Source organism: Callospermophilus lateralis, chromosome 11, assembly GCF_048772815.1.
Source record: "Callospermophilus lateralis isolate mCalLat2 chromosome 11, mCalLat2.hap1, whole genome shotgun sequence".
In the NCBI taxonomy this organism is placed as follows: Eukaryota; Metazoa; Chordata; class Mammalia; order Rodentia; family Sciuridae; genus Callospermophilus; species Callospermophilus lateralis.
The window spans coordinates 22,159,957-22,184,820 of NC_135315.1; the positions used below are offsets into that span (position 1 = coordinate 22,159,957).

At 37.6% G+C, this 24,864-nt stretch overlaps 1 protein-coding gene across 1 annotated transcript in view; it reads left to right on the plus strand.

The window, feature by feature from the left end:
• The window catches only part of Ikzf3 (IKAROS family zinc finger 3), an 85,139-nt gene that overhangs the window by 50,918 nt on the left and 9,357 nt on the right, over positions 1 to 24,864 (plus strand). Inside the window, exons 4-7 of the mRNA XM_076869277.2 lie at positions 9,498 to 9,758; positions 10,866 to 11,033; positions 13,244 to 13,360; positions 21,961 to 22,077. Of these exons, the coding sequence (XP_076725392.1) occupies positions 9,498 to 9,758; positions 10,866 to 11,033; positions 13,244 to 13,360; positions 21,961 to 22,077 (663 nt within the window). The remainder of the gene's footprint in view (positions 1 to 9,497; positions 9,759 to 10,865; positions 11,034 to 13,243; positions 13,361 to 21,960; positions 22,078 to 24,864) is intronic.

Sequence of the window (24,864 nt, forward strand, 5' to 3'; positions counted from 1 at the left end):
TTACAGGGGGAATAGTTTTGGAAAGGAAGAAGAAGAAAAATAATGAGCTAGTTTGCAGCTTGTTGGAGTATGAACCAAGTGTAGGAAATCCAGGAAGTGATTGGATGTATATGCCTGGGGCTTAGAAGGAAGGATCTTTTAGAAATGGACTTGGGAATCATCCACCATAAAAAGTTGGATCAGGAGAGAGATGGTAAAGTGAAGAGGTGAAAGTTTCAAGAAATAGACCCCTGGAGATCATTCACATCTAGGAGACAGAGGAGTAAACAGAGAAAATAAATAAGCGAGGAAGGAAGAGAACCAGTGAAGAATGGAGCTAAGGGAAGAGGATCAAGAAGCAGAGCGTTATTGTTGCAAAGGGATGGAGTAGGAGTGGCAGGAGCCAGACTACAGAGAGCAAGGATATCAGCTGCAAAACTGACCATCACGTGGGACTGTGGTCTCTTCTCGTGTATTCTAAAAGAGAAAATCTACATGCTGCATATCAGCTTCAGATTGTTGTAGACCAATAGGGCCATATTGTCCTCATTCGTTTACTACTTCTTCCTTCCTTGGCCTGGTTATCATCAGTAAATTGGTTTAGGCTGCCCCAGAAGTTCGTTCATTAGTTCATTCAATTTTTAAAGTAATTTATCCTTCTGATAAGTTCTGGGGACACAAATATCATTAAAAGCCCATCTCTGGCTTGAAAATACTTCTAGTTTTTATGTGGAATATATATGTTAATTATCACATAACATAACACACACTAGATACACCAAGACCTTCTTTGGCTCTGTATATGGAAGACATTTCATTCCTTTCCTTTACCTGTGGTCCTGAGTTTGATATGGTGACAGTCAGAACATTTTTAGCCAATTTAATTATATATGGATGACAATTTTTCAAAGAATTATATTATAAATGCTTTTAATTTTATATTAATTTTAAGAAAGATAGTCAATAGTTCATGTTTAAATGAAAAGGAAGTTTTTTCCTTATGTATTTATGAATGAGATTTCTACCAGGTACATACTTTAGTTTATCTTTACTCTTTAACATAACCTCAACCTCTTTAGGGAATTTTATCAACTATTTTTGATGAATAGCAGGGTTTTTTTCCCCCAGAAATACAAACACAAAGTCATATAATTCATTGTAAAATAATAGAAAAAGGTAATCTCTATAACTGACAGCATGAACTTTATATTTGTAGACTGCTTTATGGTTTGGAAAGAACTTTCATACATCATGTTCTCCACTTCTTCCAACAGTTTTAGATAAAGAACTGCACCTGGTTCCATGACATTTAGGAGTTTAGCTCAACTGACCAACAGGAACCTCACCTACTGCTGAGTGTTGTACTCCTGTTGTTAAAAGTGGTGAATCTCCTCTTGTTCTAACGGGGAAGCAATGAATTGCTTATTGAACAAAATTGTTTGTATTATTATGCCAATGAATGACCTATTTGATAATCAGATAATAGTACAAAAATTTATGTCAGTAAAATTGAGGGAAGTCCTTTGCAACTGAAACTTTTTTTATGTTTTCATGATAATGCGATTACATTTGAAGTCACATGATTTACTGATTACCAGTGTAGATTCTATATGGGTAAATTTAAAAGTTTGATGAGAATATGTTTTAATGAGAACTTAAACCAACCACATATTACTCAATATCTATCATTTCTTTGCTATTGGGATATTAGTATTTTATCTCTTGTTAGTCTGAATCACTTTTTCCTTTTTTTTTTTTTTTTTTTTGTGTGTGTGTGTGTGTGGTATATGGGGATTGAACCCAGGACCTTGTGCTTGTTGGGCAAGCACTCTATCAACTGAGCTATATCCCCAGCCCTTCTCCTAATTTAAAAAGAGGCATTTTTAGGGGCTGGGGTTGTGGCTCAGCCGTAGAGTGCTCGCCTAGCACATGTGAGGCCCTGGGTTCTATCCTCAGCACCACATATAAGTAAATAAATAAAGGTCAATCAACAACTAAGAATTTTTTTTTAAAAAAAAGAGGCATTTTTAGAGTTAATAACTGTCCATCATTTTAAGCTTTAAAAGAGAAAGAAGAAACCATAATGAATCCTGTAAATCAATAATCAAAATTTCCATTGAAACTTTATAATTTTACTAGTAAAGAAATTCTGAAACTTTATTTTTTAGTTCTCAAAATATTGTAGGTTTTTAGGGCTGGGGTTGTGGCTCAGCGGTAGAGCGCTTGCCTAGCTCTTGCCAGGCACTGGGTTCAGTCCTCAGCACCACATAAAAATAAATAAATAAAATAAAGGTATTGTGTCCAACTACAACTTTAAAAAAAAATATTGCAGGTTTTTGTCTCTCATTACTTATCCATAAAAGTGTGAATTAGAAAATGAAAATGACCCACGATTTCAGTGTTTTCGTTCCTAATACAAAGAGGCCATTGTGAGAAAGAAGTACGGGTATTAATTTTATAAGAGAATCTGTTGTAGTTCATCTGTTTGTGTTGGATTGGATGATGGCAACAAACTCCGTAGGCTAAATACCTACAATACATATATCTCCCATTTTGCTCTTTAATGCTTCAAGCTTCTAAATCCTATTAACAGCTGTCAAAACCTGGTAAACTATTTAGATGCTTTCACAATTTGTTTAATTGGATAGTTAGAAAATGGCATGCTCAAAAAGCCCACCCCCCTTTCTTTTAGCCTGGCTGAACATCTGTAGCATTAGGGCCTCATTATCTCTGAATTGGCATAGCAAATCAGTGGCATCATTAAAATGCCACATTAAGATGATTAAGCTTCTTTGTTATCCAGTTGACTTTTGCATGTGCTGAGGATTTCATGGTTATGACCCCCGATCCTTGTAAAACACTTAAACAACATCACCCGTTTGTGTCTTCCCTAACAGCCTCTGACTTGTTCTGTCCCTTCTCACAGTATCACTGGCAAACTTGAGACTATTACTTCGAACTCAGTTCTTCTCAGAGTTGGATTCTGAGGTCCTATAGTTTAGGAAGGAAATTTGGAACCTACTTTTTAACATGAGGAAGTTCCTAATAACGTGCTCTCCAAGGCACCCAAGTTGCCTGTTCTGTTTGTGACTTTGATAGGTTCTTCTCTCCAACGGAGCATTTTATGTGCCTGTAAAAACAAACTGAGGCACAGTTGGCTGAGACTGCTATTGCCCCTGAAGGATTTAGATGTTGGATCCTTTCCAGGACCCATTGTTTTTGCAGTGTCTCAGGTGAAACCAAAAATGTCTACTCTGGAGTGCAAGCCTTTCATGTGATAACCATCACCCCAGGAAATGAAACCATGTGCATCAGCCCCCATGAGCCAGACCTTTGTTCTCTTCAGCCTACAAAATTCTCTCTGGGGGGTGTGTGTGTTAGTGTGTCATCTTCCTAAGAGGCCTTCTGAACATAGACAAAGATGGGAACAATTGTACCCCAGAGCAGCTCCTTTAGAAAGAAGTTTAGTTTAATCTAATTTCCTATGGGTTAGATTCAATTTAGACATCTTTTCCCTCCTCTGGGAATGTGTAGCAATTACCTTTATCAGCAATTTGCGGTTTGCTATGTTCTTTTCCCCACAAGTTCAATTATAAAAAATTTACTTAGAAAGCCTTTAACATTTTTATTATGAAATAGATCATTCATATAAAAAGACACATATAATTACATGTACAGTTTATATAATAATAACAAAACAGGCATCCTTGAAACCACCACCTGACTTAAGAAATAAAATTTTACTCCCCCCTCCAAAAAAAAAATAAATAAATAAAATTTTGCTGGTATCTTTGAAGATTCTAGATGTTCTTTTAAAATCATTAATTTAATTGTATGTCTAAGAAACCTGATACATATAATAAGAAGATTAGAATTTGCAAAAACAAAATGGGGGATTATTCACATGACAAAAGGTCCATTCACTTTATGACTTAAGTATACAGTGAGGCTGTTTCTCAAGTATATTTGGGTATTTGTTGCCAGATCTTTATGATTTTCTGTATTTATTAAATACTTCAGAAGCTGCTAGTCCCTGACAACTGAAAATCAGTGAAAAATGATGATAAACATCTCTGAGCATATAATATAAGTCATTGGAACAGTGTTATTGGGTTTACATGTAACATGTTATGAACATGCCTACTATACAAAGATAGATGTGTAGATGTTAATTGCATCATGCTAAATTTAAAGCTGAATGAAACAGGTATATGAAACAAAGAAAAAGAAGAATTTTCTTCTGGTCAAGGATATCAAGGAAGATTGCATGGAAGAAGTGGCATTTAATCTCCTTCTGGGATGTGAATAGATCTTTGGTGTGGTGGAAGGACGTCTGAGGTGTGGGAAAGGCTGGAGAACAAGCTTGGGACCATGATTAGTCAGATTGCTGTTGTCCTTCTCAAACTGTGCAGAAGAACCCTTGAGTATCTTGTTAAACTACAAATTCTGATCTAGTAGGTCTGGACTGAGGTCTGAGCATCTGCATTTCTAACAATCTCCCAAGGGATGCTGGATCCAAGAACTTTACTCTGAGTAGCAAAGTTCAAGTGTAATGAGATGATCAGGTAGGTGTGAGGCAGGTTCTGGACTAGCCTTGCTAAGGAGTTTGGACTTTATTCTGTAAACAAGATGAAATCGGGCTGGGGATGTGGCTCAAGGGGTAGCGTGGTCGCCTGGCATGCGTGCAGCCCGGGTTCGATCCTCAGCACCATATACAGAGTTGTTGTGTCTGCCGAAAACTAAAATAAATAAATAAATATTAAAATTTTCTCTCTCTCTCTCTCTCTCTCTCTCTCTCTCTTTAAAAAAAAAAAAAAAAGATGAAATCATTGAAAGTCCCTAAGAAGGGTTTCATTGCCACAGGACAATTAATCTGGCAAACAGGATACAGCATAACAGCGGTCACATATACTGTAGGCCAGCTAGGAGGCTAATGTAATAGTATATTTAGGTACCAAGAATTTATTGGATGTCTACTTTATCAGGGCACTGGGTCAAACTCCTTTGTATACAGGTTTACCTAGAAAACATGTTTTGAAATGCATATTCCAGTTCCCTCACTCAGATTTATAGATCTATGGTAGAAGCCCTAAAATTTCTGTTTTAAAACCATATAACCTCTGATCTTTTGTTTATTTACGTGTTGGTTTTGAGTTGGGTGTCTCACTATGTTACCCAGGCTGACCTCAAACTCCTAGCTCGAGTGATCCTCCAGACTCAGCCTCCCAAGTAACTGGGACTACCGTACCACCATATCAAGCAACCACTGCTTTCAATAGGTACAGGTTAAGCAAAGTCATAGGGAATACTGAGGTACCTGTACATGGCTTACATAGCTTCTGCCCTCAGCAAGCTTACATGTCCATAGGGGAGATGAAGTAGTTTTATAAGTAAACTTAAAAGAAGAAGAAGAAACCTGTTGTTTTCCAGGTGGGAAGATTGGAGAAGACATACTTAGAAGGGAGAGAGTTTGGCCTTAGAAGATGTATGGGACTCGGACCTGTGGCAATGTTAGGGAAAGACCTTTAGGCAGTGAAAAATGATATAAGCAAAATGAAGAATACTTAGAAGTTGTTTAGTTTGGTTAAAATTTGTTAAATTTTGACAGGGTGGGAATATGACCAGAGCTATAGTTTAGGAAGGGCAACCTTGTGGTAATATACAAGGTGAGCTGGAAGGGAGAAAGGAGAACAATGTGGAGACCATGGGTTGTGGGAAAGGCAAGAGGGTCTGAGAATTATGACAATGGGCACAGGGAATAGTGAATGGGGCACAGATTGAAGATTGGGTACAAAGAGAACCAATGAGTGATTGAAAGTGGGGTGCAAACAAGAAAAAAGAAGGATGACTCTAAGAATTGTAGTCTGAAAAACTGAGAAGATAACTTTGGAAGAATGTGGAAATAGAAGACTGAAAACAGGGAGAGTTTACACCCATAGATATATATTTGGGAACTAATTATTTAAGATGTTCATTGGAGGGTTAGAATTATGGCTCAGTGGTAGAGCACTAGGCTGGCACATGTGAGGAACTGGGTTCAATCATCAGCACCACATAAAAATTAATAAAGTAAAGGTTTTGTGTGCATCTACAACTAAAAAAAATTAAAGAAAAAGATGCTAGTTGGAGCTTTATGAATGGATGAAATTACCATAGGAGAGGTGTATAGAGGGAAGAAAACAGAGGATTAGGGAAGTAGGTAGGAGGCAGAGGGAGGAAAAAGAGGTAGAAAGAAGCAATCAGGAAGCAAGGGGAGGTACGATTTCATTGAAGAAATTGAAATATAGAAGAACAAGGAATGGTGGCCAGTGGTGTCAAGGACTACCAAGAAGTCAGGAGGAATAGCATAGAAAAAAAGCACTGGATTTAGAAATCAGGAGATTATCAGTAATCTTCAGGGAAGCAGATTCAACGAATTATGGTGGCAGAAGCCAGATTCCAGGGGATTTTGTCAGTTTTGAGGCCATAGAGGCAGTAAGCATAAATAACCTCGTAGTAAATCTGACTAGAAAGGAATGTTGAGGGTTGGGGTTGTGGCTCAGTGGTAGAGCGCTTGCCTAGCGTGTGTGAGGCACTGGATTTGATCCTCATCACCACATAAAAAATAAATAAAATAAAGGTATTGTGTCCACCTACAACTTTAAAAAATATTTTTTAAAGAAAGAAAAGAATGTTGAGAGAGGGTGTGTTTGGGCATGATGTGATGGAAGACTAAAAACTATATTGCAAACAGAATGAAAAGAGGAGGTGGCACCTAGGGAGCCTGAGGATATGGAGTTGACAGATCTTATGACAAACTTGATGTAAAGAGAGAAAAGGAAAGGATTCCATAGTTTGAAGGATGAAAGAGGGGAGATGCCATTTGTAAAAATCAGTCAGTCACAAGTCAGAAGGAAGTTTGGAGTCAAAGATAACAAATTTGACTTTAGACATGTTCATCAGCATTTTCTAGGAAAACTAAGTAGAGTTTCCTCCTTTCCTTTGCTCCAACAAGTCTTCCTCCCAAGGAATGGAGTGAATCTCTTCATTAGAGCAGTCTAGTGTCTTTCCTGGATGTTTCAGTGGATATATTTGGAGTCTGAATGCTAAGCCCAGTAATCTCTCAGAAATCCTATTCATACCTTAGATTCTAATTTGTTCTAACATGCAGTTGTTTACCTTCACCTATAGAGAGGTCCTGCAGGTCATTTATCTAAAACTGGTCAAGGAGCAACTATACCAGGAACTTTTTTGGTCCAGTACTCCAAAGGACTTCCCTAATTAATGCCTTGTCCGTGTGACTCTTATGCTTTCCCTATGACAGGTCCTAGTCTCAAATACTGTCTTTCTTGCTCCACAGCTAAATCATAAAGGACATAAATCTAAGGTCTGACCTTGAACCAAGTTGAACTAGTATTGAGTTCCAGGCCAGGCTGACCAAAACCCTGAGAAAAGGAACAGCTCTCTTCTGTTCTGTTTTTAGAAAGACCACCCCTTGATCTTGCTATTTTTTAATGTTCACTGACCATGGGGTGGCCTGAGTGTAGTCATATTTACATTTTCTAACCAAGATGAAAAGAATCCTTCTCTGCTGGCCCTTTCACTCTGCTGTTTATGGTTTTCAGTAGCTAAAGTTTTCCGTTGAGGTTCTTTTAAACGCCTACATGCAAACTGAAGAGCACTCAAGCTTTGGTGGGATATCACCCACAGCTGGAGTGATGGAGGAAGAAAGGAGGGTACAAGTCTCAGGTGCATCCTTCTCTTCAAAAAAAATTTTTTTTAAACAAAACCACTTAAGGAAACACTCCATCTGAAAGCAGGCAAGACCCATCCAGAGGAAGAAGAAAATGAACCCCTTTCCAAGCAGGACATAGGTGTCAGTTCATATGCAATCCAGATCATAGGACAGGCAAATGTGGAACATGGCAAGCTTATCCTGCAGCCCTGCCTCTGCCAAAGAGCGAGAGCTGTGAACCGTGGACTGTGGTAAGCAGTGAAACAGGGCTGCAGCCAGGGCTCTGCTGGTAGTGGTTAAGCCCTGTCTTGCTCTATTAAGCAAACACAGTTAATATAGATGAAAGGTAACCTTGATAGAAGTGAAAATTGAAACTTGGGTAGAAGGTAGCAAGCCAGGCCCAGCTGCAGCTGTACTTCCTCCTGTGTGGCAACAGGAGCAACACTTACTGATGTGTTTTGGAAGGAGTGTGCTTTTTAAAAATATCTTTTTTTTTTTTTTTCAGAGTGTTTGGGTTTAACATCTACTCCAGTGAAGGGGGGGCATGGCATAGTTGGTAGGATGCCACTTAGACCTTTTATATCTAGTGTGTGAGGTCATATCCAAGTAATTGATAGGTCTGGATTAAGTTTCATGTTTTAGTCACATATCTGCTACTACCTGGCTGTGTGAGCTCAGACAGATCGCTGGAAACCTCTGCTCCCAGGTGTCCTCATCTGAGAAACAAGAGGGTCAGATTAGTTGATCTCTAATTTCCCTGTTAGCCTTAAATTCCATTGACATGTGATTCCTCACAGGGAAGTACAACTTCCAATTTCCAAAAAACAATGTTTAAAGCAGAAAGTATTTCTATAGCATACATATACATGAATAATCCCTTAAAAACACTTGTAATCTTGTCAGGCAAATATTTAGGTTTTGTTGGTGCTGGCACATAAATTTCCCTTCTCTGTTTCCTACGTTCTTCATTTTAAGAGTGTGACAGCCCTTTTTAAGATGGTACTTGGTCAGCCAGCTCACTGGAGCCAGACCCTCTTCTCCTCTCTAGTTCTTAAGCCTATTCCTTTTTGCCTTGGGTCTGGGTGTCCCTTCCTTTGCTTAGAATGATCTCGTATACTTATGTCAATAGAAGTGGATCCTTAGGTTGTACTTAAGAATTACTTCTCCTTTTATCTTTCTCAACACTATTTCACTAGCACTGACAGCTTCCTTTACTCTTAGTTTTGTGTCTTTATCAGTCCCAAGAGAGATAAGGAGATAAAATGTGTTTTAGCAGTTCATATGCATGGAAAGGGATGTGTGGCTCAAAATTAGGAAAAAAAACGGTGCTAACTATTTAGTTCTCATAGTGGCTCACATCTCATAAATTGGATTTGTCTGAAGGATTAAAATGATATTTTCTCCTTGAAACCTAAGAGCACATCACCATTCCTTTTTAACTACAGCCACCAAAAAAGGTACTAGATCTCAGAGCTTTTCTTCTCCCCTAGTATTGGAGACAGGTTGCTCAAAATGTTCATTTCATGGTCCCTTAGAGCAGTTATGGCAAAAACTTATTATTTCTAATTTTCTGCATAGCTAAAACACTGTCATCTATTTTTATGTGTGTGAGTATTTGTGTTTTCCAAAGATTGTGGTTTTGAATTGAAATAATGAGTAATCATCTTAATGGCATTTGTAGATGTACAATGTTATGTTAGCTCCTTTTGGTATTTAATTGTCAGTTGTGGGTCTCTGCTTTCTGAACTGCTTTCATAGCTTCAAATGCAGTCATTGTTCATGTCTTGCATTTTCTCCCCTGCAGATGATTTGATGAAAGAGAAAGATGAATACAGTGAAAGAGATGAGAATGTTTTAAAGCCAGAGCCCTTGGGAAATGCAGAAGAGCCAGAAATTCCTTATAGCTATGCAAGAGAATATAATGAGTATGAAAATATTAAGCTGGAGAGACATGTTGTCTCATATGATAGTGGCAGGCCAACCAGTGGAAAGATGAACTGTGATGTGTGTGGATTATCCTGCATTAGCTTCAATGTCTTAATGGTTCACAAGAGGAGCCATACGGGTAAATAGTCTCTTTTTTCCATAATTCTGAAAACTGTCCTAACACAGCCGCTCAAGGAATGAAGTGGTAGGATTTGGGGCTTTGGATTACTTCCAGTGATCTTTGCTGTAATTTTGATGTATCTCTCCCTCCTGCTTCATTGTGCATTTGGCAAACATATTGCAAATGCTACAAAAAGAAGAAAAAAAGAAGCCTATAGAGAGCACAGTGTTCTAGGTCAACCAAATGCTTTTTCTTCCATTAGTAAGTAAGGAGTTGAATTGTGTGATTTGCTTCTTAGATGATATCTGTATATTTTTGCATAATACTTCGGTAAAAGCAGATCTCCTTACTGTTTTGGGTTTAATGTGGTAGATAAAAGGACATAGCTTTTTTTTAAAACTTTATTTATTTATTTAAATTTTTTTTAGTTGTAGATGGACACAATATCTTTATTTTTATTTCTTTTTTATGTGCTAAGGATCGAACCCAGTGCTTCATGCATGCTAGACAAGCGCTCAACCACTGAGCTACAACCCCAGCTCCTATTTATTTATTTTTTATGTGGTGCTGAGGATTGAACCCAGTGCCCCACACGTGCTAGGCAAGCATTCTACCACTGAGCCACAACCCCAGCCCAGGACACGGTTTTTATTACAAGTTTTTATAAAGACTGTATCTTCAGATAGTAAACAGGCAGTCTATAGGAAAGCTTGCAAATGACAGTCCCATTGAGCCAATAGATCTGACATCTGATATGAATACTCCAAAAAAGAGCCTCTCGATTCTCAACACCTTATTGGGGCTTGCCTCTGTCTTATTTCAAAGGAAATTATATTAAAAGGAATGCTAAGTAATATAAACGTTTACATCTAGAAAACTCTGCAAGCTACCCTTGTCTCTTTGCTCTGATTCAAGACAAGACAATACCATCCTAAATGGGTGCTTCATTTCTTCCGGAGGGAAGATTTCATAAGTAATCTTGTTTGTCTGGAAATGCAGCTCCCAAGTGATCGCAGTGTGGACAGAACTGTCTAGAAGATGAGCTTTTGCCATAGGCATCTAATATGTGCATGTGCTTTTCCACTTGCCTGGTGAGCAGAATTTTTTTTTTTGTCCCCTTTAAAGGTGAACGCCCGTTCCAGTGTAATCAGTGTGGGGCATCTTTTACTCAGAAAGGTAACCTCCTCCGCCACATTAAACTGCACACAGGGGAAAAACCTTTTAAGTGTCACCTCTGCAACTACGCATGCCAAAGAAGAGATGCGCTCACTGGGCATCTTAGGACACATTCTGGTAAGTGAGGGAAATGAACATTCCATGTCTAGTAACTGTGGAAGCTAGAAAGAGTTAAGTGTGGAGACTTTAATCTGTCATTCCAGTTCTGAAGGGTTACAACAGCAGACCTCTAGGGCTAATTGCACTTCCATTAAGGCATTAATTGCTCTCCGTCTGCCTCAGTAGAGATGATCTCCTCAACATCCTTACACCCCTGGAGAACAACAGTCAGACAGGAAGAGCCTGCCCTGGAAAAATGCCTTAATTTCTATAAGAAATTTAGAACCATCAGAATTTTCTTATGGTAAACTTTATTAAAAGATTATTTTCCTCACACATAAACACACACACACACACACACACACACACACACACACACACAAACACACACATTCCCTTCAGAAAACTGGACAAAGGAATGTATAGTTTTAAAAGTATTTTAAAAAATTTTTAAAGAAAAAAATAAAACCTGTAAACCAAGTGTCAATCATTGTTGAGAGATCCTTTTTGGCCATTCTTGGCTAAGTTTCCTACACCCAACTTTCCCATCATTCAGCCTACTTATTTCTAATTTCTAAGAGATGGGCAGCAATAAAAATTCATAAAAAGCCATCTGCTCTCTTAAATATTTTTACTCCTTATTTTGACCAGGCAAAACAATACATTTTTTCAAACCTTTAGAATTTCCTTCTTAGAAAAATAAGACTAGGTTTATTTTCAAATTTGGGACCTGATGTTCTTGATGTTATCTGACAAAATTTTAATTGAAAAAAAAAAAAAGGTTTGTTTTTATGTCAATCTGAATCTACTGCTTCGACTAAAACCCAGCCCCGACCTCAAAACGTGTCACAATTGAGAGACTAGGATTAAACAAGTCAACCCAACAAAACCCCTCCTGAGAGATCATAAGTGGCAGGGAAGGTTTCTTTCTTTTACAGCTCATTTTTCAAAGTAGTGCACTAAGGGTGAGATTCATTCAAAATTTAGAAAAGTTCTTTTCTGTTGCCTTTTACATAAAAGAAATAATAATAATAGGCATTTGTAAGACAGATTTTAGAGCTTAACTTTTTAGCTTTAGCAAACCTGCATTTTATTTTAGTCTGGGATTTCATAAAAATCTTATAGCACTTTAAATTCTAATGCCTCTGCTTTAAGCAGAGGAAGAAGAGTTAAAAAATAAAAAATTTAGGAGGCTGGGGTTGTGGCTCAAAGGTAGAGCACTCACCTAGCATGCGTGAGGCACTGGGTCTGATCCTCAGCACCACATAAAAATAAAATAAACATGTTGTGTCCACCTATAACTAAAAAATAAATATTTAAAAAATAAAAATATAAATATAAATTTTAGGGCTGGGGTGTAAGTCAGAGGTAGAGCACTTACCTAGCATACATGAATTCCTGAGTTCAAGCCCCAACACCACAAATGGAAAGAAAATTAAAATTTCAGTCCCTAAAACTGAAAAATTCTTCAAGTACATTTTATCAACAAGTCAGAAAAGCCAGGCTTGCACAGAGAGTTTATTACTTATATATGTCAAGCAATAAAGTATTTGGGGGAGTTGAAAGGATAAATTTACCCAAATTATATGGTAGATGAACTTTTGAGGAAACTTATGCTTCATCTTAAAAATTTAAATGAGGTCATTGTTACAGTAAATCTTAATTCTATTAATTAAAATTATCCTTAGTTAATTAGTTCAATTTGTATTGGTAAACCCAGACTTTGCTGTGCCACTTGACAAGGGTGAGATAAATTTATCCAAACATGTTGATGTGCTAGAGTTTCTAGCCGAATGGCTAACTCCCAAAAGCTATCACAGTCTATACTTAGAGCCAAATGGACATCACGAATAAGGGATCCCTTCCCATTTCCTTCTTACACCACACTAACCTTCTTGAGGAATAAAAGAGCCCTATTTTTGTCAAACAAGAAGAATGAGATTTAACCTGGAGCCAAACACTATGCTCAATGGTGATTATTAAATCCAAATCCTTTTTTCTGAGACAGGAGAGGATCATTTGGAAGAGTACTTTGACATAAGAATCAACCATAGCCCATAACCTATTACAGCTTGCTGAATGTAAAACTAATATAGATTCAAAAGCACCCCAGTACACTGGCTCCACTTAGCACTCTCATTTTCTGGTGAAGCTCTTGTAGGCTGCCATCTTTAGGGAGCCGGGGAGACTCCTGAAGGTCGCTGATTGCCCTTGTGCTCTCCTTTCAGTGGAGAAACCCTACAAATGTGAGTTTTGCGGAAGGAGTTACAAGCAGAGAAGTTCCCTTGAGGAGCACAAGGAGCGCTGCCGTACATTTCTTCAGAGCTCCGACCTGGGCGACACTGGTGAGTTCCACAGTGCTCACGCTGCACACATTTTGTGAGTATCTGCCCTTTTAGGTGGTGGGATGTGATAGTAAATAAAATTCCCCAAACACCCTGCCCTCATGGAGTTTGTCTTTGGATGGGAACAGACAGATTATGAATAAAGCAAGCAAACTATAAATTAGAAGGTTGGAAGGTAATGAGTGCTATTGAGAAAAATGAAGTAATGAGCAGGGAGAGTGAGTCAGGGAAGACTTGAACCAAAAAAACATTTTAATAGGCTTAAGGGCATGAGGAGTGAGCCCTGTAGATAACTAGGGAATAGCAAGTGCAAAGGCCCTGGGGCTCAAATTTAAAGTGTAAACAGTCCTATATGACTGGAACAGAATGAGTAATGGAACATGAAGCCAGAGAGGAAATGGGAAACCAGATCCTATCAGACCTCATTTTGGCTTTTACTCTCAGTGAAATCTCTAGAGGGTTTTAAATCCAGAGAGTTGACATCATTAGACATCTCATTTGAAAAGAATCACTGTAACTCATCATTGAGAATAGATTGTATTTGGGGCAAGATTAGAAATTGGAGAGTACCATTGCAAGAATTCAAACCAAAGAAAATTGTGTCTTGGTCGTGGTAAAATTGATGAGGTGTGTGTGTGTGTATAAAAGGCAGAGCTAACAGGATTTCCTAACAGGTTGATGAAGAATGGAGTTGTCAACTAACTGAAATGGCAATTGGGGAGTGGCTAGGGAAGAGTTGGTTAAAACCACAAGGATTTTCTTTGCATAGGGCCCATAAGTCACATTTTTGCCTGCTCATATGATTTATTGTGATGTTTATATTTGGATTTGGGGATTTCCTATTTTATTCAGTGATTTGAATTAGATGTCTACTAGTGAACACTAGACGTCTTTCTACATGTCAATTATGGCTGCATTTCCTTTTTTATTCTTTGGTTGAAGCAGCTGAAATTTTTTTGTATGGCATCTCTGAAGTTGTCCTTGTCCTATCCAGTTAACTATCAGCCTGGTCTCCGACTTGGGGTAAAGATGTTTTATTAGATTATGGGAACAAAGGTACAGATCCCCTCATGGGATTTGGTGTTTGACAGAAGTAGCTGCAGTTGAATAATTTGAACAATCTAAAGCAGAAAGATTACAAAAATATGACAGAAATAAATGTGAAACTCAGGAATAATGGAGTAGAAACCATGAGTTTTTAAACTGCCCTTGTACAGTGAGAGGAAACTCTTGTTTTAGATAAAGCCAATTTTATGGTACAGGGAGCTGGCCAACTGAATTCCGTTGGTGTGTACTGCTTCTGCTTTTTATCCTGTTGGCATCTTTGGTTTTATCAAGGAGTTGGATTTCCTCCTTATTTCTGAAGAGAAATGTTTACTCCTTAAAAAAAAAAAAAACCTAAAACTTAGATTAAGCAACATACTTAATGTTAAGCAGTATTTGCCCAAGAACAGATGTCGGCCATCATTACTTGCACTTGTATATTTCAGACAGTGGGCAAATCACTCACTATGAGAAATTCCCAAGTTAAAAAAATCCAAATTGAATCTATAGTATTTAAAGTTAGAAGGACAAAAGAGAACATCTAATCCTCATTTTAGAAATTGAGACTTGTCAAAGTTCAGTAAATAACCTAAAAATCCCTAGAGCCTCAGTTGCTTTTGTGATTGGCTATGTTTATTTTTTTAATTTGGGATACAATTCACATACTATAAAACTCAGCTTTTTAAATCAAATAATTTAATAGCTTTCAATATGTTTACAAAGGTGTACAACTGTCACCCCAATTCCAGAACATTTCATCATCCCCAAAAGAAACCCTGTAACCACCAGTCGTCACTTCCCACCCCCTCTGGCAACACTGATCTACTTTCTGCCTCTATAAATTTGCTTATTCTGAACATTTCATATAAATGGAATTATACAATATGTGCCCCTTTATGTCTGGTTTCTTCCACTTAGTGTGACATTTTTGAGATTCATCCATGTTGAGGTATGTACTAGTGCTTCATTCCTTTTTTATGATTCAGTATTATTCCATTACATGGACTTGCCCACATTCTGTTTATACATTCATTACTTAATGGACATTTGGTGGGGAGTTCCACTTTTTGGTTTTATTTTCTCTATTTTTAAGTTGTAGTTGACACAATACCTTTATTTTACTTATTTATTTTATATGTGGTACTGAGGATCGAACCCAGGGCCTCACACGTGCTAGGCGAGCACTCTACCACTGAGCCACAACCCAGCCCCTGATTTTCTCTATTTTTAAAAGGTTAAATATTATCTGGTTAGCCAAAGAAACACAGTAACACATAGTAACAGACACACATATGTATATGTGCATGTCTTGATTCTCCAGGAAGTACGGGGGGAATCAGTAAATTATGTTCTACATACAATAACTACAAAATTATTGATTTTGCAGTAAGCCACTATCTTACTTTCCATCCTCACAATTAGAAATTTGAAATAAGGAAAAGTCTCAGAAGAAATATTTTATCTATCTTCAGTGGTATTTGGTGATTCAGGAAATGCTGAAATGCAGAGATTAATTTGCATTTCATAGAGTGGTTTGATGGATGCGTGCAACATACTTTTAAGTCTCAGCAAAAAAATAAAGGGTTAACCAAGTCAGCAAGTTTTAACTTTTCTAAACAAATATGTATAAAGGTGGTTTCAGATGACAAAATGTATAAAGTCACAGCTTAAATATAAATACTGAATATCAATAAAGTATTACTCTTTTATGTTTTAAATATCTCCTGATATTTAAATCTGAGATTGAAAATAATAAAGACTGTTTCATCCAGCACAAGCAATCCTTTAATTGTTGATAGTACTTCCTATATGGTTTTCATTTCTGTTTCTGTCTTAAAATTGGGATCATGGTATAGACAGACTATTCCATTCTGAGCCTGACTAATGCTGTACATCTTATGCCTTCATCCCTTACCTCTAAAGTGATGATGTTTCATGGCTACTATGGATACAACACTCACACATCAAGTGCTTATTTAAATTGAAGTGCAGTGGCCAGGTACAGTGGTGCACACCTGTCATATCAGCCACTTGAGAGGCTGATGCAGGAGAATCACAAGTTCAAGGTCAGCCTGGGCTTTTAGCATGATTTTTGTCTTGGGAAAAAAAAAAAAAAAGCTGAAGGCAAAGCTCAGTGGAAATGCACTTGTCTAACATGTGTGAGGCCCTGGGTTCCATGGCCAGTACTATAAATAAATAAAATAAATAAATAAATATTGAAGTGCAGCAGAGTAGGAGAGCTAAGCCCAGGGACAAAGCTGCCTCCACAAGAAAGCAGGCTTTTGTGGAAGCAGATGGATGAAAAAGCTTGACCAAGCTCCAAAAGACTGTGTAGGTATTGGGCAACAGAACTGGCCTTACTAATCATTTTATTTTATCCAGACAACATTTGTTGAGTTTAATGTCAGAATTTTTTGTAAGATTGAGTAAAAGCTGAGCCCCTACTCTGGAAGAATTCACAACCCAATAATAAACTGATCTCTTGATACAATGCAGAGGCCTGATAGAGATACCTAAGTTATTGCTACTTTAGCCCAAGTTTCTATACTGGACAGCAAAGTGACGCCATCAAAATAGTCCAGTTCTGTTGTCTTAATAGAGTATATAAGGCCAGAAGAAAAAAAAAATCTGGAAAACCATAGACTTGATTTGATTTTTTTTTTTTTGAGAGAGAGAGAGAGAGAGAATTTTTTTAATATTTATTTTAAAATTTTCAGTGGATACAACATCTTTATTTTAGTTTTATGTGGTGCTGAGGATCGAACCCAGTGACCCGCGCATGCCAGGCGAGCACACTACCGCTTGAGCCACATCCCCAGCCCTAGACTTGATTTTCTTATTAGATCAATCTCTAATTCAAGGGACTAATAATTGGTATGGAGATTCAAATGAATCTCATTCCACACAAAGTGAATACTTGGACTCATACATATTTTTGTGTAACAATGAGTTCCAGATTACTTTAAGATTTTTAAAGTAATCGAATAATTACATTTATGGATGAATCCATAAGTCAGACTTTCCATCTTCACTGTCCTTGTTCCAAAAGAGCTGGTGCAAACATGAGGGTTTCAGAATAAATTTGTGTTTTTACCACTATAGCAGAACAAAGAATAAAGTTCTTAAAAACTTGCCTATTTTCCAATTGATATCTCATGTGTTGTATTCATTTTCCTTACTCAAAAAGGCAACAGTTTTATGTAACATTTTTTGTCCGAACCTGCCTCAGCCTTTGATAGTAATCTCTTGTTAGACAATTCTTATTGCACAATAGCACCCCTTTGTTCCACTCTCTATGAGACTGACCACACCATAGAAGAGACAGGAAGCAATGCCTCTTATTTAAGCTCCATTTAACACTTAAAGACCTAATGACTGATTTTGAACAAAAACAAAAGCACAACACCGTTATATAGTTAAATCTCTAATCACTTTGATATAATCACTTTGCATCATGGAAACAGTTAACTAACAACCAAACTATAAAAGCTTATGCAGTGAATAAAGGTAGTGATTTTTATGTCACATTTTACTATTTGTTTTTCAACGTGTCTTCAAAATCGCTTTGCAAATGAAAATTATTATATCCACTATATAGTAGGCAAGTGAGATAAAGGGAAATTGATCCAGAGTTGCTCTTCTACTCCTTCTATGCGCATTTGAGAACCAAGTGTGCACACTGTTCCTTGCTATCATCCCATATTCCCCACACCCACCACTTGCAACATTAAACCACCAAACACCACCCAGGAACGGATTTCCTATTTCGTCATTTAAACCCATTATCTTGTTCCCTTACTTTCTTGCCAAACTGATTTCCCTTCACTTACATTTCTAAGAGGTGATATGGTGAGATAGCAGGTCTAGACTGTATAAATAGTTGGGTCCTGAAGTTGGAGCAGAGGACCAAAAGCCAATAGCCCTCTTTTGTTTGTATTTTCAGTGCACTGTACTGCCCTGTGCAATCCCAAAGATTTGGTCCAGCTCCAAAGTATTTCTTTGTGTCCTTAAAGGGTGCTCATGTGGTGGTTCTGTGAATCAGCTGTCCGACAATTTCAAGGCAAAAGACTTGACACTTAGGGAAAAAAATGATAGCACACCATATTCAGTTGAAAATGAGCTGTTGCCTAACTTGCCAGTTAGAAAATAGCTAACTTTGTGAAGGAACTGGATCCCCAGTGTGTATTCCAGTGTACATTAAGGGTTGGGATCTTAGAGGTGCTGTATTAAGTGAGCAATTTAGAGAGAGGGTGCAAGTGAACGGGGTGGGGGTCCTAGATTAGTTTCAGAGGATTTCTTTCAGAGTTGTGGAAATGGAGAAGTCTCTAACCATGCCTTAAATTATCTATCCACCCATGAACACTCTGGAATTTAATTTACTTAAATGTCAGGCATTTGGTCACCAATTTACAGAGTAAGATTTATCTGGAAATGACTGTTAAGAGCATCTTGGTGGGTAACCAGGAATATAAGGTGATGTTATCTCAGAAGGTTGCCATTTAGTGACATGCCCTAATTACGGTTATTTAGGTCAATGTGTCCACATTTCAGCACCCTCCCCAATGTAAAGGATGTTGATTACGTGTCCTCAGAAAGTTGCTTGTTATCATTGATAGTGACTCTGGTAAAATGTAGGCAGTGACTGCTGAGAGGCATATGGGAAGATGAGGCAGGCAGAATAATGCTTGGGGTAAGTCGTAGGCAGTGATCTGGCCAGGGGCCTATAAGAACAGTGGTACAGTGGGAGTGATGGGTGAACATTCCCAAAGTACTGATCTTCATTCTCATTTCATTTTTTATAACAAATACAGGGTAGCAAGCAGTTTTACTTGGATTTAATCCTCTTAGAATTGCTCAAGCCAGAACGAAGGTTCCTAATCAAAGCACAAACTGAGGAGCTTCTCCTCTGCTTCTAAGGAGACATCTCTTTGTGACAACAGCAGGGACTTACTTCAAATTCCAGGCTTTGGCTTTCATCTTTCTGCTTTTGGGGCTTTGGGTACTGCCACATCTGGTGGTGGTTTGTGTGAAAGGAAATAGTATATATAATAGTTTCCTGTTTGGTCATTTAAACTTATCCCCAGGCTGGACAGAATTCGATCCACTTCACTCAATAGCAGTGTCCTGTGCCCAAGTGCTAAAGACCAACTACTCTGCCACTAGTCCAGAAGTTAGCTGCCCAGGCCCCTTATTCTGACCCCTATTGTTTTCATTTACATACATAGTTGTTAATAGCATAGACTGGAGATTTATTTCTTTAGAATCTGGAACTATTTTTGACAAGAAACTCACATAGCCCAGTTAAATATTGTCATTGCCACCAGTCTCTTCCTTTATTCTTTTTTGAGTCAGATTTCCTCTTTTTCCTGAATTTAAAAACAAAACACTGAGCTTTATAACATCTTGTGTAATGACTGGCATGGAGTTAATTTTTTAAATATTTTTTTTAGTTGTAGCTGGACACAATACCTCTATTTTATTTATTTATTTTTTTTACATGGTACTGAGGAGTGAACTAGCGCCTCACACTTGCTAGGTGAGCGCTTCACCACTGAGCCACAACCCCAGATCCTAGAGTTTATTTTTAATGCCAATAATAAAATGAACAATAATTCTTTTTCTAATTTTGTTTAGGTTCTTACTGTAGCCATGCTTGACAGTCTTGCCCTGAAGATCTTTCCCTGTAATTCACTGACTGTAAAGGGAGCCAGTGTTCTCTCTGGATATGTCCATTTGTGATCCTGAATGTCTGAGAGACCATGGAATTTGTGACATTATTTCTGTGTATCAAAATCTCTTCCCTGGCACACATTAAAAATTTAAAAAATAAAATAAAATAAAGATATTGTGTCCATCTACAACTGAAAATCACTTCACACTGCAAACACACTGCACTCTTCAACTACAGAACAGGCCCTGATGGTTCCCGAATCTCTGTATTTAGGCACAGGGTTGGGTAGGAGATTCCATTCTGCAGTCATCACTTGCTTTTTACTCTAGTCCCTTAAACTAATTTTAATATCTTCTTCTTTAGACACATTAGAGATGTATGGATACTTCTTTTTAGTTTGGATTTCCTGAAATGCTTAGGTAAAACAGAAATGCTTACACTATCACAATACTTCAGTGTGTGGCAGAGGTGGGTAAGCTATGGCCTTCTGGCCAAATGCAGCCAGAAACCTGTTTTCATACAGGGATTTTGCATGTTTAAAGGGACATAGGGCAGAAACTCACCCAAGAATATAGGACAGAGATAATTTTTTAAAAAATAATTTTTAGTTGTAAATGGATTTTTTATTCTATTTATTTATTTATATACAGTGCTGAGGATTGAACTAAGGGCCTCACACATGCCAGGCAAGTGCTCTACCACTGAGCCACAACTCCAGCCCCGACAAAGGCAATTTTTAAAATATCTACTATCTAGCTTTTAATTGCAATAGTTTGCTACTCTTTGGCTCAGGCTAGACTCATATGCAAAAGTTTTAAGTTTTATATTTACAGATGCTAGTATCTCTGAACCTTACACATGAGGTCTTCTTGGGTAATCCTGCTGTACCAAGGTAAATTATATTTATTCCAATTTAGTTTTAGTAAATTAGATATAGGTACTACTTATATACTCTTCTGGTGGTATGTAATTCTGGATGCATTTTAAAATTATCTGGGAAGCTTTGAAAATACTGTTGCCTAGACCTCTCTTCCAGAGCACCTGATCATGCTAATCTGGGGAGGGGTCGACATAGATATTTCTTACCCGTGCTTCAGGTGATCATGCTGTGCAGCCAGAGCTGGAAATGCAGGCCTATATCATTCAAATGTCTATTTATGGATGGGCAATTATCCCACATTCTTAGCAGTTTTTATTTACATTTTTTCATTAGAAATATAATAGAAATTCATTATAGAAAATTTTCTTGAATTTCAATAAAGCAGTGGGGCCCAGGGAAATTTTAAAATAGAGAGAGCATGTGAAATAGATCATGCAGAGCCCAGAGAAACAGAATTTGAAAGAAACTGAGAGGAGAATGCTGAGAAAAAAAGAGAAAAAAAAAAAAAAAAACACTCAGAATTTCAATATACAAATCACTGAGTAGATTTCTTGCTATCTGGGTGAGTGTGTCTATTTTCAAAAGTGCTGTTAACATGAACAGAGCAGTAAATCTGGGGCACCATTTTTTTTTCAAAGTTGTTAAGAAGAATTATATTAGTGTGCAGGTGTCACACGCAGTTACTCAGAATCAGAAAGAAGACTGATGGGGGTTAGAAGATCTCCATCTATCTTTTTGTAACCAACCACGTCCAGGCTGTTTCTTCAATACTTCCTCTTGCTAATGAAGGTACTGGTTGGGGATGGGTAGGGCTTTCCCATCTCAGCATAAGACTGCAAAATTTGAATGTGCCCTGGTGGCGGCCTCACTGACCACGCCAAGTACCCCCGGCAGAAATCTGAGCAGTAATAACAGGTAACGACAACAGACCATAGACACCAGATGATTTTGTTTTCTCCCCATTTACCAGCGTGTTCTTTTCCCTCTTATTTTTCTCCAAACCAGCAAGTGCGGAGGCGAGACACATCAAAGCAGAGATGGGAAGTGAAAGAGCTCTCGTTCTGGACAGATTAGCAAGCAATGTGGCAAAACGAAAAAGCTCAATGCCTCAGAAATTCATTGGTAAGAATACAAATCTTTTTCCTGCTGCTGTTAGCAGATAGTTTGAATGAGATAACATATAGATGCTTACTAACACAGGCCCTTCTAATTTAACCTCTGTTAAAACAAGGTACTTATTTTCCATTGTACACTTTCATTTGGTGTGATTCATTTGGATGGCTCTAGAAAATAGAATAAAAGATATTAACTGAAGAATCTTATCAACAGAAGATGGGAGCATTTGGTATCCAGTTTCCTAAATGGAGGTGGTGTTTAAAATGTTGTTCCTTCCTCTTCACTCTGAATGACATATGTTGCATGAGTTTATGCAACTTACACCAGCAAGACGTTCAAGATAGCATTTTTGTAATTATATGTTATAAGTTGGTTCTGCTTGCATGCTCAAACTTTGTTCATTCTCTGAAACGTATTGTCATATTTTCTTGAATTTGAGAATTGGTTTTAAGGGAAAGTGACTGGGCGACATAGATTTAAATAACATGGCTTGATTTAATCACTTGTCTTACTGAAATTAATTTTTATGTCATTGGTTTTCACATTGTCAAAAACTACAGCAGAATGAAACAACTGAGAAATATTTATGTTCATTAATGTGTTAGAACTTCCAAATGGCAGGGATATTTTGCTGGACTCTTCCAGATGTTCCTGTATACATGATATTTAAAATAGATATGTAATAGATGACTGAATTGAATATATCAGTTTTGTTACAAATTGAAAGTTGGTGATATTGAATAAAAATAGTTATCACACGAAAACAGACCTTCTTCAACACAAAAATATTTTAGAAACCTGACAATATCTTCAAAGCTGCTTGCTGCTGTTGATTTCCTACTTCAGTCCTTTCACGTTTATTCTTTTCAGTAACTTTTATGGAGACAAGTGCCTGCCTGGTTTTTCAATCTGACTAAATTTTTACAAGCATTTTATGTGAATTGTAGAGTATACTGAAAGAACCCATTTCAAAATTACCTGACTTGGTGTTGCTGCTTATTTTATTTTTATTAATTAAAAGGTTTTGTACAATTTTAATCACTTTGAAATAAATTGCCATATTAAAGTTGGTATATTCCAGGGCTGGGGTTGTGGCTCAGTGGTAGAGTGCTTGCCTAGCGTATGTGAGGCACTGGATTTGATTCTCAGCACTGCACAAAAATAAATAAAAATAAATGTCTACTGACAACCAAAACATATTTTTAAAAAAAAATTTTGGTATATTCCAGTTTAGGGAGACTCCCTCCTCCTTACTGCTTTCTCTCCCCTTGGTGAGAAATGTCAGAGGAAATTCAGTTGTGAGTTCAAGTCATTGTCTTAAATCATTGCCTGTTTGTCTTTTGACCTTATGTGAGGAGTTTCCAATTGCCATATAAAAGAAAGCTTGAATTGTTTTTCTACCGGCATGAGTGTATTTTAATTTGGAAAATTTTTAACTCCAGTAATGGCTGAAGCTGGTATGGAGAGGGACTTGGGGGAGAAGTAAGCAAGGAAACCCCATGTAAAGCATCTTAATTTTAATCCAGTTTTGGCCAATGCCTGTTGATCCAAGAGAACTAAAATTTGAGAGAGGGCATCTAGTTCTCATTGCTGCCCTAAATGTATAGTTGAGCTAAAGCCCTACTTACTAAAATAAAAGTTGCTTTGGTATTTTCTTTTTTAAAATTTTTTTTATTAGATGTAGGTGGACAGCAGGCCTTTATTTATTTTTATGTGGTGCTAAGGATCGAACCCAGTGCCTCACACATGCCAGGTGAGCGCTCTGCCACTGAACTACAGCTTCAGCCTGCTTTGGTATTTTCATGGGTTAAAAAACACAGCTTGTTTCCTGTGTGGGGTCCACAGGGTTCTGCTCGTCATCTCAGGGATCCATCCCGTTTGTTTCTCACCATTTGACAGCAGCGTTTTTGCTCCTTCACCTCCAGTCTCACAGGAGATGCTGCTGACTCTGAAGGTGCTGATTTCTACTCAGTGCTAGAATCAGAAACTGAGTAAAGTGAGCTGTTGATTTCAGCTTAGGTGACAAGTTCAGGGCTTCAGGTCCCAGAATAACTGGGGACATTGTTGGTTGGTTGGTAAATTCTGATACAGCTCAATCAGAAAAGCCAGATTAGAAGTCAGAAGACCCAGGCTCCATTCTAGACCTATCATTTCTTAACTGTGTATGTTTAGACAGATCACATAACCTTGCTGTTCACTCATCTGTGAAATGGAAAGACCGAATAGGTGATGAAATGATCATGAAGGCCTCTCTCATCTACAAGTCTGTGGCATGACTTAGAGAAAAAATCTAAGACAACATTTAGGAATACCACTTTGTATTATGGGGCCCGTGTATGACCTCAGGTAATTTCTTTCCTATATAGATGGGGGTTCATGTCATGAACCATATCTCATGTTTGAAGGTGTTTTGTTGGGATTTTGTTGTTGTGTTTTTCACGATGTTAGGGATTGAACCCAGGGCCTCAAGCATGCTAGGTAAATGCTCTATCCCAGAGCTATACTCCCAGCCTTTAAAGTTTGAAAAGAAAAATTTAGGAAGACATTATTTAATCTGAGAATCTAAAAAAAAAAAAAAAAGAAAAAAGAAAAAGAAAAACAGTAGTACTAACTCACCATTCATATATTTTACTCAGGGCACCCAGGTATCTCAGGTATCTCTTATTTGTTTGCTCTTATGTCCTTTATTCATCAGACTCCTGTCAGATACATGGTGTTCTTGTTCCTGAGCACTGTTCTAATCTTCTAGCATTAATTTATATCCTAAACTATTGTTTGAGAGATATTTTTTTT